Below are 13,528 nucleotides of genomic sequence, written 5' to 3' on the forward strand. Positions count from 1 at the left end.
AATATATATATATATATATATATATATATATATATGAGACTTCTGCTGTATAGGAATACTTACTACTAGTAATTATTCCTATATAGGAGAAGTCTAATATTTTTTATTTATTTTTGTTAGTAACTGGCCATGTAGCTCTATAGTGTAGTAGTTAACATTCTTGGCTGTAATGTCGAAGGTTGTGAGTTTGAATCCCGCCAGAAACTTTTAGAAATAGAGGCTAAATTGGATTTAAATACACTGACTTGAGCATCGCACTCGAGCACACGCAATATTCGGCCGAACAGCGCGATGTGTCGAGCATAGTGATGCTCGAGCCAAACTGGTGCTTGGCCAAGCATGCTCGCCTAACACTAGTTATCAGTATAAGGGCTCGAACATATTTTCTTTCCGCTTCCGTTCCATTTTTTGGCGGACCATATGTGGAACCATCCACTTCCATAGGGCCGTAAAAAATACAGACGTTACTCTGTGTGCATTCCGTTTCCGTTTGTCCGCATGGCCGTTCCGCAAAAAAGTAGTGCATGTCCTATTACTGTCCGCAAATCGCAGTCCGAGGCCCCATTCAAGTCAATGGGTCCACAAAAAATACGTAACGCACACCGAACACATCCGTATGTCATCCATATTTCATCCATATTTTGCGGATCCATACTGTAGAAAAGCTATGCCCAGCCCATATTGCTCATGTGTTTGGTGATTAATAAGTTACTGCTTCTGTATATGATCCTCAAAAAAACGGATCAAATACCGAAACCATACGGATATGTTTTGTGCGATAACGGAACGGAAGAGGACTTAAATCAGAGAGAAAAAAAACTCAGATACAGAACAACGGATCAGTGAAAAACAGACCGCAAAACAACAACGGTCGTGTGCATGGGCCCTAAGATTGAGGATACAGGGCTCTTTACTCATTATGTAGCAGTGTCCTGTGGGAAGATGACATGGATCGGGGTGAGAACATGTGGGGTCTCTCTGTGTAGAGAATGGTGTGGAATGTGGGACCTTGTCACATTGATGGGATTCATGTAGCCTATACCAGTGTTCATTTTTTTTACAGGATACTTAGTATCCAGGAATTCACGTGTAGCTTATGTGGGGCAATTATGTGGATATTGATCGGTTCAGGAGTATCGCTTTGCACGGAACTGCTATTTTTGAACATAGTCAGGTGAACATGTAAATGAAGAGAACGTTTTGATTGTTGTTCTATTTTCTTTAATCTATGAGTGTTTTATATATATATGCATATATTAAATAATTGAGCAATTCTGAAAACAGGCCCATAATAATGAGGAAATGTTATAAGGGCATTTTACCAATTAGATAAAAAGTGGGAGGATATGACGTGGTGATAAATACCGGCCATACCCGAAAGTGAAACTGAAACTCCCCAGACGAAGCAGGAGCGTGAACTATTTTACATGCGGGTCTGTGCTATGTTGATACTCTCTTTGAAGGCATGAGAAGCAAACCCACTACTGCTCGTTGGTTTAGAGACTAAGAAGCTGCGAAGTAGGAAGGATAAGGAGGAGATTGGAGGAAGCAGCATAAAAAGAACCAGTGACTTTTGTGTTACCCCTAAGCTTTCCTTTATTGCAGCACGGACACTTACCCCTTTTTATATGTTTTGGACTGAAAGAAGTAGGGACCTACTTCTACAAAGGGACTGCAGCTAATATAAGCACGCAATCTAATACACATGGCTTTAGTTCATGGCCAGTGGCATATCTAAGGTCCTATAGGCTTCAGAGCAAACTTTGGACCAGCCCCCTTGTATTATACTGTACACAAAATATTACCCCCTACATTGTGTAAAATGCTTCAGATTTAGCCGAAGAAATTTATTTGAGCCAAATGCAATAAATATTTTAAATGATTGGCTTAAGAGAGAAGTGTAAATGCAATCCTTAGTCTTGTGTAAAGGCAATCCTTAGTCTTGTGTAAAATATTCATCCTATCAGTTGATATAGCCATATAAATTATCTACATAATTTACATATTGCATAATAAATAATTTTAACCAAGTTTTTTTTTTTTCTAATTTTTTCTTTTTTTTTCTTTCCAGTTCTGCTGGGGCCTTGAACACTGATTTGATTGTTTCTATAATACACTGTGATACTTTGATTTGCCGCCTTGTCTATCTCGTTTAGTAGTAGATTTTCTGTGGACTCTAGTATATTAGGTGGTTTATAGTAAACTCCTATTAGTAATTTATTATTGTTTTTAGCTCCATGTATCTCTACCCACAGTGACTCCACATGTTCATGTCCCTCACTTATATATTCCCGGAGTGTGGGCTTTAGACAGGACTTTACATAAAGGCATACCACCCCTCTCTGGTTTTGATGATCCTTTCTAAACAGACTGTAACCTTGTACATTAACTGCCCAGCCATAGCTATCATCCAACCATGTTTCCGTTATTCCCACTATGTCATAGTCCTCCTCACACATCACTAATTCCAGTTCCCCAGTTTTATTAGTCAGGCTTTTGGCATTAGTATACATACATTTGAGAGGTTTATGCATATTTTTTACCCTACACCTTTCCTTCTGAACTGTTCTAGTCCCTCCTTCCATTCCTGCCCCAGTCCCGCTACCTTGCCCCCGGTCTCTATCTGCACTATCTTCCCCTCCTATAATGTAATTTCCCTCCCCTCCCCCCCAGTCCCTAGTTTAAACACTCCTCCAACCTTCTAGCCATCTTTCTCCCCAACAGAGCTGCCCCTTCCCCATTAAGGTTCAGCCCGTCCCTACGATAGAGCCTGTAGCCAATAGAGAAGTCGGCCCAGTTCTCCAGGAACCCAAACCCCTCCTTCCTACACCAGTTCTTGAGCCACTTGTTAATCTCCCTAATCTCCCGCTGACTTTCTTGTGTGGCCCGTGGAATAGGCAGTATTTCAGAAAATACTACCTTTGAGGGCCTTGCCCTAAGCTTTTGACCTAAATCCCTGAAATCATTTTTAAGGACTCTCCACCTACCTCTAACTTTGTCATTGGTTCCGATATGGACCATAACCACTGGATCTTTTCCAGCCCCTCCCAGTAATCTGTCAACCCGATTTGCGATGTGTCGAACTCTAGCGCCAGGAAGACAGCACACTGTTCGGCAATCACGGTCTTTGTGACAGATTGCCCTATCTGTTCCCCTAATAATGGAGTCTCCCACTACCAGCACCTTTCTGGTCTTCCCTGCTCTCCTGGTTCCCTGCTTACTGGAGCTGACATTTCCCTGACTGGCAGAGAAAATGTTCGGTTGCAACAGTGCCGTCCCTGGACTGATATCCCCCTCATCTGCCAAATGTGCAAACTTGTTGGGGTGTGTCAGATCAGGGCTAGCCTCCCTGGCACTCTTCCCTCTACCCCGCTTTCTAACTGTTACCCAGCTAGCTACCTCACTTTCCTCAGCCTCCTCTATGTCACCCTCCTCCTCATCTACCCCAAAGAGTGCTTGCTTTGTGAGAAGCCATCTCTTTTGCAAATTGCCAATGCCTCTCAGTGTTGCAACTTGCCCGTTTAGAGACTCGATTTGCGATTCCAAACGGGTAATTTTCTCACATGTTGAACAAAGATATACACCCTCGAACGGCTGTTCCAGGACTGCATACATCATTCAAGATGTGCACTGGACTAAATTGTCAATTGTGCAACGCATACTAAATGGGGATTACACCACAAAAGCAAAAAATACAATATAATGTAGTAATAAGAAACCGGCTAATTGCAGTCCCCCACTGAAGTCCCTGAATCTAAAGTCACTTAATCTTAAGTCACACACTTACGGAACCACACTTAATCAACCACGCGTCACGGTCAAACTAGCGTTATATATCTGCTTATATAAATATAAATAAAGCTCACTACACCAGCCTCATTTATTTTCCCTCTGGAAAACATATATAACCATATGCTTTCAGGGTTGTATTAAATTCATATTTCCTACTGATGCCCTAAATCTATCAGAAGAGGCTTCTGGCTTCTATAGAGGTGCACATAGACAGTAGAGAGCCCCTGGGCAAGAAGAGTATACTGTATATGCCCCTGTCCTCAATGGTTCATTGAATATTACCCTTTTATTTCTCTCTAACAATATATCAGTAATTCAGAATGCATTTGATCAACCCTTTACCCTTTTAGTTACTGGGTCCATGTTCCATCACGGGTCGCACATATGGTATGCCTGTATTTCGTTTTGGAATTACAGATTTGGAATCCATTGAAAGGCTTTTCTGCTTTAGATTCCAATAAATAGGACATACTGCATGATAGTGGTTGACCTTGTTACAGAATTTACAATGGGTTATGTTGCATAAACGTAGGCCTTTGTCCAATAGTAACTATGTAGCCCTGGACACAACAGAAATATTTTAAAACGGGAGGGGTAGCTAGAGGAGAAGATACATGAAATTCCCTAAATGATCATTGTTGGTTTATCAGGTAAATCTTATAGCTAAACTCATTTTTTAATGCTAATATTAGAATAGTTCACTGCATATTACAACAAAGTAAATCAACTGTAGACAGGTAAAAGAAACTTTGCATTGTAAAATGGGATTTAAAACATTTTTAAATTGTATGGATGGGTAAAAAAATAAAAATAAAATAGGGGAAATTTATTAAATCTAGTTCAAATGAAAACTGGCTCAGTTTCCAAATGCAACCAGTCCTATTGAGCCTTTCATTTTCCAAAACAGCTCTGAAAAATGAATGGAAGACTCTGGTTGGTTGATCTGGGCAACTACAGATGCTTGATGGTTAACGTGTTAAGTAAAGAATGGCAGGAAAATGTTAACTGACTTTTCAATGGATTTCAAATGCTTTTGTCACAAGTTAACAAATATAACACTGTCACATGTGTTATCAAAGTCATTTGTAGCTTGGCTTCATCTGTATGTCAGCTTTCCTTTGCACCAGTTTTGATAAATCTCCCCCCTATAAGTTTAGTTATGGTCCATGCTAACTTGTAATATCTTTTATGTAGGTCTTGCGCCAACTGCTTCTGTAGTGACTCAGACCCTTGTAACAACTGGAACAAGTACAGAAGATATGCCTTCTTCACTTCTTCTTGAGGTACCAGCACTAGCTGAATTCAGCAAGACATGTGCTGACCTAAAAGACTGGCTTACTCTACTAGACCGTGTAATAAAGGCTCAGATTGTGACAGTGGGAGATGTGGAAGAGATCAATGACATGATTATTAAACAAAAGGTAGGAGACAAATTGGTGAATATTTCTTTGTATGTAATATAACTACTTTTCAAAATGATGAGAATGGTTATATTGTCTGGCCTATGTACAAATATCTTGTTAATGTATTACCAAGACCATTTGAAGAGGTTTATAATAGAAAAATGCAATAAACATTCAGTGATCCCTCAAGATACAATGGCCTCAGGATATGTTTAACACACAATGGTCTTTCCTGGGCCATTGTAAGTTGAAACTAGACCCCAAATACTGAACAATGCCTCAGACTGAGATCCAACCAATCAACATGGCAATTTCTTTTGTAAAACACCTACCGTATATTAGTTTTATAGTTGCTCTTTTATACAGTAGTGTGAGGAACTACATGTCATGTACTGGCCCCTATCTGTGCCAGGATGAGCTGCTTGTTTGCATGTCAGGTGAGGGCAGCTCAATTTATTTCTCTGATATATTGTGTACTGTAACAGGACCCTGAAGAACTTTCTGTCCTCATCATAGTGATTTACAGCTTCCAGCATCTGTCCCTGACTGTTATATGTAAAGAATTGCTTTATCTGTTATATAGTTATCTGCTTATTTTTTCTTTTACTTTATTTTTGGGGCTTAGAAACCAATTATTAGTTTTCCATAGTGTTATGGACTCAGGTTAAAATGGTTTCAAAATACAATGGACTTCCTGGAATTAATTAATATCGTAACTTGAGGGACAACTGTGTCCATTACACTGGAACCTAAAAAGTGATATAAATCTAAATTGGGTAATACAAAAGTTTTAATGAAGGTCTACAAAATATCCTAGAAACCAATTTATAAAATATACCATATAGTAGTGTCTGGAAGTGGGAGACTTTATATATTCAGTTTATGACCTTTTACAAGTTTACAGATGCTCAGAACACCACTGAAAGCTTGGAAATTATTAATGTCTATCCGCTGTATGTGTGAGGTCCCTATCTATAATACCATGAGAAAGTAAACATCAATTTCAAGCATTTGGATATATAATGGTGATATGTTTATAGTGCAAAATATAATATATGAAAAAATAACTACAGGGATATCATAAATACAGTACCGAATCCATATTTTTGCACATCTTCACATTACAATTGGATATGCTTTGCATGCACATTACAACTCAAGAGTTCATAAATGTTTTATTCTGTGGGAAAACAGAGTGCTTCTCACAGCTTGTCAGAACAATTACCAGAACCAACTGATGGCAAACTGCACTGTTTTTACATCCCTGCCCATTCTATGGTTTTTATAGAACGTTCTCAAAACAGTTTTGTTCAGAGTCAAAGTACTCTCTCACTACAATATAACACAAACTAGGCATTTACCACACTTACTTATAGCCTTAAAATAAAGCTGGATTTGGAAAATAATAAAGTTTTAAATTCTTCCTTTCACAAACAATATTCTTCCTACATTTGTAAACTTTGAAAGCCCTACAGTATTTAAAGTATGATATTCTAAAAGCATATGGAATACAAACATGTTTATACTTGTGCTTAATAATTAGACTTCTGTGTGCTGGGAAGAAGTTTAAAGGGAACCAGTTTTATGGTGTCCTAACTAAGGGCAACATAAATAAGTGACTGATTCTCTTAGCAAAATGCTGGGTCACTTTCTTTAATTGACCCAGTCAATCTGCCAACATCTTGTATTGAAAAGCTCCAGCTGATAATGATGAGTCCTGAATATTCATGAGCTCCTGACTCTCCCCGCCTACCTGCTGCTGATTGACAGTTATTTTTCATATGAATCAGCAGCAGGTGGGCAGGGGAGTGGCTATATCTCTGAATTAAATAAACCCTGGACTCAATGACATCATGCTGGACTCAAATCAGCTCATTAGCATGTGGCATGCGGCATCTTTGTGTGTATATTATGAGGTAACCATCTGTCACACCAGTAAGTGAATACATCCAACCACTTTTTAGTAGTTAATGATTGTATATAATTAGTTAGATTATAATCAAATATCCACATGACAGGTTCCCTTTAAGTATACTTTGTGAAGAATGCTAACAGCTACTTTCACACTTGCGTTTGTGCAGATCCGTCATGGATGGATCCGTTCAGATAATACAACCGTCTGCATCCGTTCAGAACGGATCTGTTAGTATTATCTGTAACATAGCCAAGACGGATCTGTCTTGTGCACCATTAAAAGTCAAAGGAGGACTGATCAGTTTTCTATTGTGCCAGATTGTGTCAGTGAAAATGGATCAGTCCCCATTGACTTACATTGTGTGCTAGGACGGATCCGTTTGGCTTAGTTTTATCAGACGGGTGTCCGTCACCAAAGCAGAATGGAGACTGAACTGATGCAAACTGATGCATTCTGAGCAGATCATTTTCCATCCAGAATGCATTTGGGCCAAACTGATGAGTTTTTGACTGCTTCTGAGAGCCCTGAATGGATCTCACAAACGGAAAGCAAAAATGCCAGTGTGAAAGTAGACTTACAGATAATTCTAATTGTTTTTCCCTTACAAATTTGAAGAATGCTGGCTGCCATTTACAGTAGTATTTATTCTGGCTATGACAAAACAGATGTGGGCTATCTTAAAACAGCCTGCATTTGATGCAAGCCATAGGTAGTTTTATTTTCCCGAAATTCTGCTTTTCATATAACATTGTTCTTGTTTGGAAAATAAGTGATTTTGATAATAGAATCTGCACAAAAAATACAGAGGCACTAAAAGCATACCAAAATTAAATACAAAATCGCAATAGTTTATTAAGGATGCAAGGAGTTTATCTTTGTATTCTTAATAAAGTTTTGTGATTTTCTACTTAACCCTTTCCTTTCCTGAAGATTTTACATTTTGGCTTTTTTGCTTTTCACTCCCTGCCTTCCCAGAGTCATAACTTTTTTTATTTTTCCATTCACATAGCAGTATGATGGCTAGTTTTCTTGGGACAAGTAGTACTTTATAATTCCACCATTTAATATTGCATAGAATATAGTGGAAAGCCAGAAAAATTCCAAATGGGGTGGAATTGGAAATATAACGCAATTCCACCACAGTTTTACGAGGGAAAGGGAGCCTGATCCAGAAGCTCGTGCTTCCGGGTTTTTGCCCGCTCAGACACTGTGATCATATTTGCTCATAGCAGCAGGCACCTGGCAGCTATGGTTCCGGAGTGGATGCCATCTTTAAAGACCTAATATCCGCCATACATGTATGGTTGATGTTGGTAAGGGGTTAATTTTGGTGTGCTTTTAGTATTTGTGTACTTTGTCTTTTTGTGTGGATACTAATGTTTTACACAGGGCAGCACGTTATGATTATTCTAGTGGTGCCCACCTCTTTTGTATCTTGATTTTGATAATAGAAGCATAATACTATCCTATTTAGCAGTATAGCTTAACCAAAAGCGAACCTACATTCTAATTCACAAGAAAGGCTATCATAGTTCTATTAAGAGAGGATGCTATGATACTAATGTGAACAAAGTCTTAATGTCCTATTATACCTACAGATAATCGCTAAGATCATTGCTAACAAGCATTCGTATGCACGCTCATTAGCGATGATCTGGCAGTACAATATTGTAGCCGATAAGCCGATGAATGAGCAACAAGCTAGTTCATCAGGTAATCTGAGTCTGAACATGTTCAAAAATAATTGTTTGCCAACAGCAGAACATGCTGTGTAATCACAATCTGATGCTGGCAAACAACTAGTCAGCATGGGGATGAGCGATTGCATAAGCGATCGCTCCTCCCCATACTGAGGAGGAGATCATTGCATGTAATAGCAGCAGTCTACTCCACTAGCGAGCAGACGATTGCCAGGAAGGAACGCTTCACACTTGCAATAGTCTGCAGAAGCTATAGGTTTAATAGAACCCTTATACAGTGCCTATGTGTTTTAAATAATAGAACAACAGACTCTTGAATTAAACCAATTTTAGCAGGTTTTAACATTAAAGTATCCATAATGGTAGAAAACACTAAATCGAATCAATTAATCAAATAGTTCACAGAAAAGTGGACACTCATGCACTTATATTGATAATATTATAGAAATGAAATCAAAGCTACAAACACAAAAAAAAGCTAAGCTAGATTTCCTAACCCAAAGAAGGAAAAATAAAATAACATACAGTAACTATCAGTGAAAACATGTCGAGTTTATTATCAAAGGCAGGATTGAAAATGTACAGATGTAGCAGGGGTAACACACACACACTTTTAACTCAAATTTCTTAACTCATCACATTATCTTGAAACAAAAGCCATTGAAAAGTAATTGCTTAACACATTTAATTGCATTTAGTTTAGATAACATGTCTCATAAAGCATGTGTGTTAACCCTGCTACATCCGTATATCAATGAATTATAAAATATATAAAAGTCAGAAAATTTCCATAAAACAACTAATTGCATATAAATAGATGAAACAATAATGCCAATTGTCTACTTATGCATAACTGCTATTCCAATTCAGTTTCTGTCCTTCACATATGTTTTAACTTTATTTATTGCACTTTCTAAAACATCAAAGTAAAATCTATGAAAACCCTTATGTGTTCTGAATAAAGTATAGGTAACATATCTCCTTTTCATTAGTATGTTTCATTTTCATGCTATTTATATGGTGTTAATTATCAGGCACAAATTAGGTCAAAATAATAATGTGTATTAATCAACAGCAAATTAAATGTGCACATATAAACGCATCCAAATGGTAGGGTGGTCCTAAAGCCATTCTTGCAAAGTTTTTTTATGACATTTGTCTTGGATGTGAAAGTAGGTTATGACTAAAAGTGGCAGGAAACCCTGTCCTCACATCTCTAATCCATTGTTATCACTTTTTCTATAGTAAGTTATTATTAGTGAACCTTGGAATGTATGCTGTATATTAATAGCCATACTATATTTCAGTATTGGACAGTAAAGCATTCATTGAGAGGAAAGAAAAATATGAATAATTGACTGTTCTATATTCCTGATGGTCAAATGTCTACTAAGAGAAATTCATTCAGTAGTGCAGCTTTTGTGTCAGTTTATGAACCAAAACTTGTAATGTATCCAAAAGGAAGGCTACGATAAAAAAAACCAAAAAAAAAAAAAACCCCTTGGTTATTAAGGCACAAAACAGGTTGGTCACTAATGGGTTAATGATAAATGTTAATGATGTTAATGATAAATGTTACCTCTTCTGTGTTTGTGTAGAAACCACAAACCTTTCTTCTAGACATAGAGGATATCCCTTCATTACAGTCACAGTCCTAGATATAACTAGATCTCTGTACTGAACCCTGATATACTTATACATAGGAATTAGATCTCCCCTCAGTCGTCTTTTTACTAAACTGAATAACCCTAATTTTGACAATCTTTACTAGATCCATTCCAGTTATTACTTTAGTTGTCCTCCTCTAAACCCCCTCCAGCTCTGATATGTCTACCTTGTTCTCAGGAGCCTAGAATTGTACACAGTACTCCATGTGTGGTCTGACTAGTAATCTGAAAAGTGGCAGGACTATGTTCTCCATTTGTGTATCGATACCTTTTTTTATACAACCTATAATCTTATTGGCTTTGGCAGGGCCGGCCTTAGGTGTTCAGGCGCCCTGTGCGAGCTAACCTTGTGGTGCCCCCCCCAAAAAAAAAAAAAACACTGCTTGTTGCTGGCATCATGGCATAGGCTGGCTGACTATCCAACCAAGTAGTTACCAGCCCGCACACCCCAAAGGCCGGTGTAATGTCATACTTCCCTACTTCGTGAGATTTCCCTACCCTCGTCACTTCCGGTCGCACCGGACATGACGTGAGGAGGTGTGCAGCGCCGCGCAGGCGCACAACGTCAGGTTAGGGAAGTTTCACAGCAGAGTGCGCATGCGCCAGGAGTCTCGCCGGCGGTTAGGGTAGGGAAAAACTATGGGCCAGTGCGCAGGCGCAGTGATCGGATGGATGTTCTCAGCTGAACACCGGCCGACACTGCGCATGCACCGGGAGCCTCACCAGCGGTTAGGGAAGGGAAAAATTACGTACGGGCCAGTGCTTTTTCCCTACCCTAACCGCTGGTGAGGCTCCCAGCGCATGCGCAGTGTCGGCCGGTGTCCTGCTGAGAACATCCATCCGATCACCGCACCTGTGCACTGGCCCATAATTTTTCCCTACCCTAACTGCCGGCGAGGCTCCCAGCGCATGCGCACTCTGCTGTGAAATTTCCCTAACCCATCGTTGTGCGCAGTGCGCCCCCCCAATATAATAAACATTGGTGGCACAGTGCGCCCCCCCAAACACCCCAGTATAATAAACATTGGTGGCGCAGTGCGCCCCCCAACACCCCAGTATAATAAACATTGGTGGCGCAGTGCGCCCCCCAACACCCCAGTATAATAAACATTGGTGGCGCAGTGCGCCCCCTCAACACCCCAGTATAATAAACATTGGTGGCGCAGTGCGCCCCCCCAACACCCCAGTATAATAAACATTTGCGCAGTGCGCCCCCCCAACACCCCAGTATAATAAACATTTGCGCAGTGCGCCCCCCCTCAATATAATAAACATTGGTGGCGCAGTGCGCCCCCCTCAATATAATAAACATTGGTGGCACAGTGCGCCCCTCCTCAATATAATAAACATTGGTGGCGCAGTGGGCAGTGCCAATGAGGGTTAAAAAATAAAAAAATAATAAACTCACCTCCTCCATTTGATCGTCTTCTGTTCTTTCTTCATGACCTGTCAAAGGACCTGTGGTGACATCACTGTGCTCATCACATGATACATCACATGATCCATCACCATGGTAATGGGTCATGTGATGAGCTCAGTGACGTCACCACAGGTCCTGAAGAAAGACCGGCAGCTACGCGATCAACTGGAGGAGGTGAGTTAATTTTTTAACCCTCATTGGCACTTCCCACTGTGCCACCAACGTTTCTTATACTAGGGGGGGGCGCACTGAGCCACCAATTATGTTTCTTATACTGGGGTGTTTGGGGGGGGGGGCGCACTGTGCCACCAATTATGTTTCTTATACTGGGGTGTTTGGGGGGGGGGGCGCACTCTGCCACCAACGTTTCTTATACAAATACAGGAGGCGGGTGCCGGAATCAAATAGCCGGCACCCGACCTCTGTGACAGGGAGCTGCGATCAGCGGCAGTTAACCCCTCAGGTACCGCACATGAAGGGTTAACTCAACTGCAGCTGATCGCAGCTCCCTGTCACAGAGGTCGGGTGCCGGCTATTTGATTCCGGCACCCGCCTCCTGTATTTGTATTCAGGTCAGTTTTCTTCATTGGTGGCGCAGTGGCCACAGCCCCTCCCCTCCTCCTCCTCCTGTCTCTCTTCTTATTGGCAGCGGCGGGGGCAGAAGGCAGGTCAGACAGGGGAGGGGGAGATGGAGGGAGGCGCCCCGAGGGAGAACACAAGTACAGCCTCGCCTGCCGCAGATTACATTGCGAGCTGTCGGCCGCCCAGCGCCCCTGTTACTATGGCGCCCTGTGCGGCCGCACAGCCCGCACACCCCAAAGGCCGGCCCTGGGCTTTGGCAGCAGCTGCCTGAAACTGGTTGCTACAGTTACTGTACTGTCAACTGAAAAGATCCTTTTCCATTTCAATATTTTACCATTTAGTATGTACTGGTGACTTGTATTTTCTTTACTATGTGAGTAACCTTACAATTATCAGTGTTAAACCTCATCTGCCACTTCTTTTTCTAAGCCTCCAATCTATCCAGATCCATCTGTAGCTGTATACAGTCCACTTTCAGGAGAAATTTGATTCACACCATAGTTACATAGTTAATACGGTTGAAAAAAGACAAACGTCCATCAAGTTCAACCAAGGGATAGGTGGGGACGCGAATCCCACCGAAACAGAATTTCCTCATGCTTCGTGGCAACAAATCAATTTCTTTCCTAAAATGGCTGCTGCACATGTTAGGACATGGAACAAGGAACCGTGGGAACGAGGGATCACCTACAATGCCATGCATGAAGCCAAGCAGCAGCCAGCCCTGGGATGTCACAGCCCTACAAATAGCCTCAGCCAACTTGGATTCAGCCATTTTCCAGTGTACCTAGTGAAGGGAGAGATGTCAGCAGGCGCTAGGGACAGTGGTAGAAAAGACTTAAAAATTATATTTTGCTATACAGAAGTTCAGAGAAACGATAGAGAGGAATCATTCCACAGTATTGAAGCAGAACGGGGTTCAGTAGGGAATTTTACAGCCTGGGTAATAGGAACAATCCTATTACACCTTGCTACACTGACTGGGGATCCAAATTGCCATGATACAGCTCTGTAGTTCTGTAGTTCCAGCAAAATGTTTTTGTTATTGG

General features: G+C 40.7%; 1 protein-coding gene across 1 annotated transcript in view; it reads left to right on the forward strand.

Moving 5' to 3' along the window:
* The window catches only part of DMD (dystrophin), a 3,443,536-nt gene that overhangs the window by 2,454,642 nt on the left and 975,366 nt on the right, over positions 1-13,528 (forward strand). The window contains 1 exon segment of the mRNA XM_040424996.1: positions 4,987-5,213. Within this exon segment, the coding sequence (XP_040280930.1) occupies positions 4,987-5,213 (227 nt within the window).

The sequence above is a fragment of the Bufo bufo genome, chromosome 3, assembly GCF_905171765.1.
Source record: "Bufo bufo chromosome 3, aBufBuf1.1, whole genome shotgun sequence".
Classification (NCBI taxonomy): Eukaryota; Metazoa; Chordata; class Amphibia; order Anura; family Bufonidae; genus Bufo; species Bufo bufo.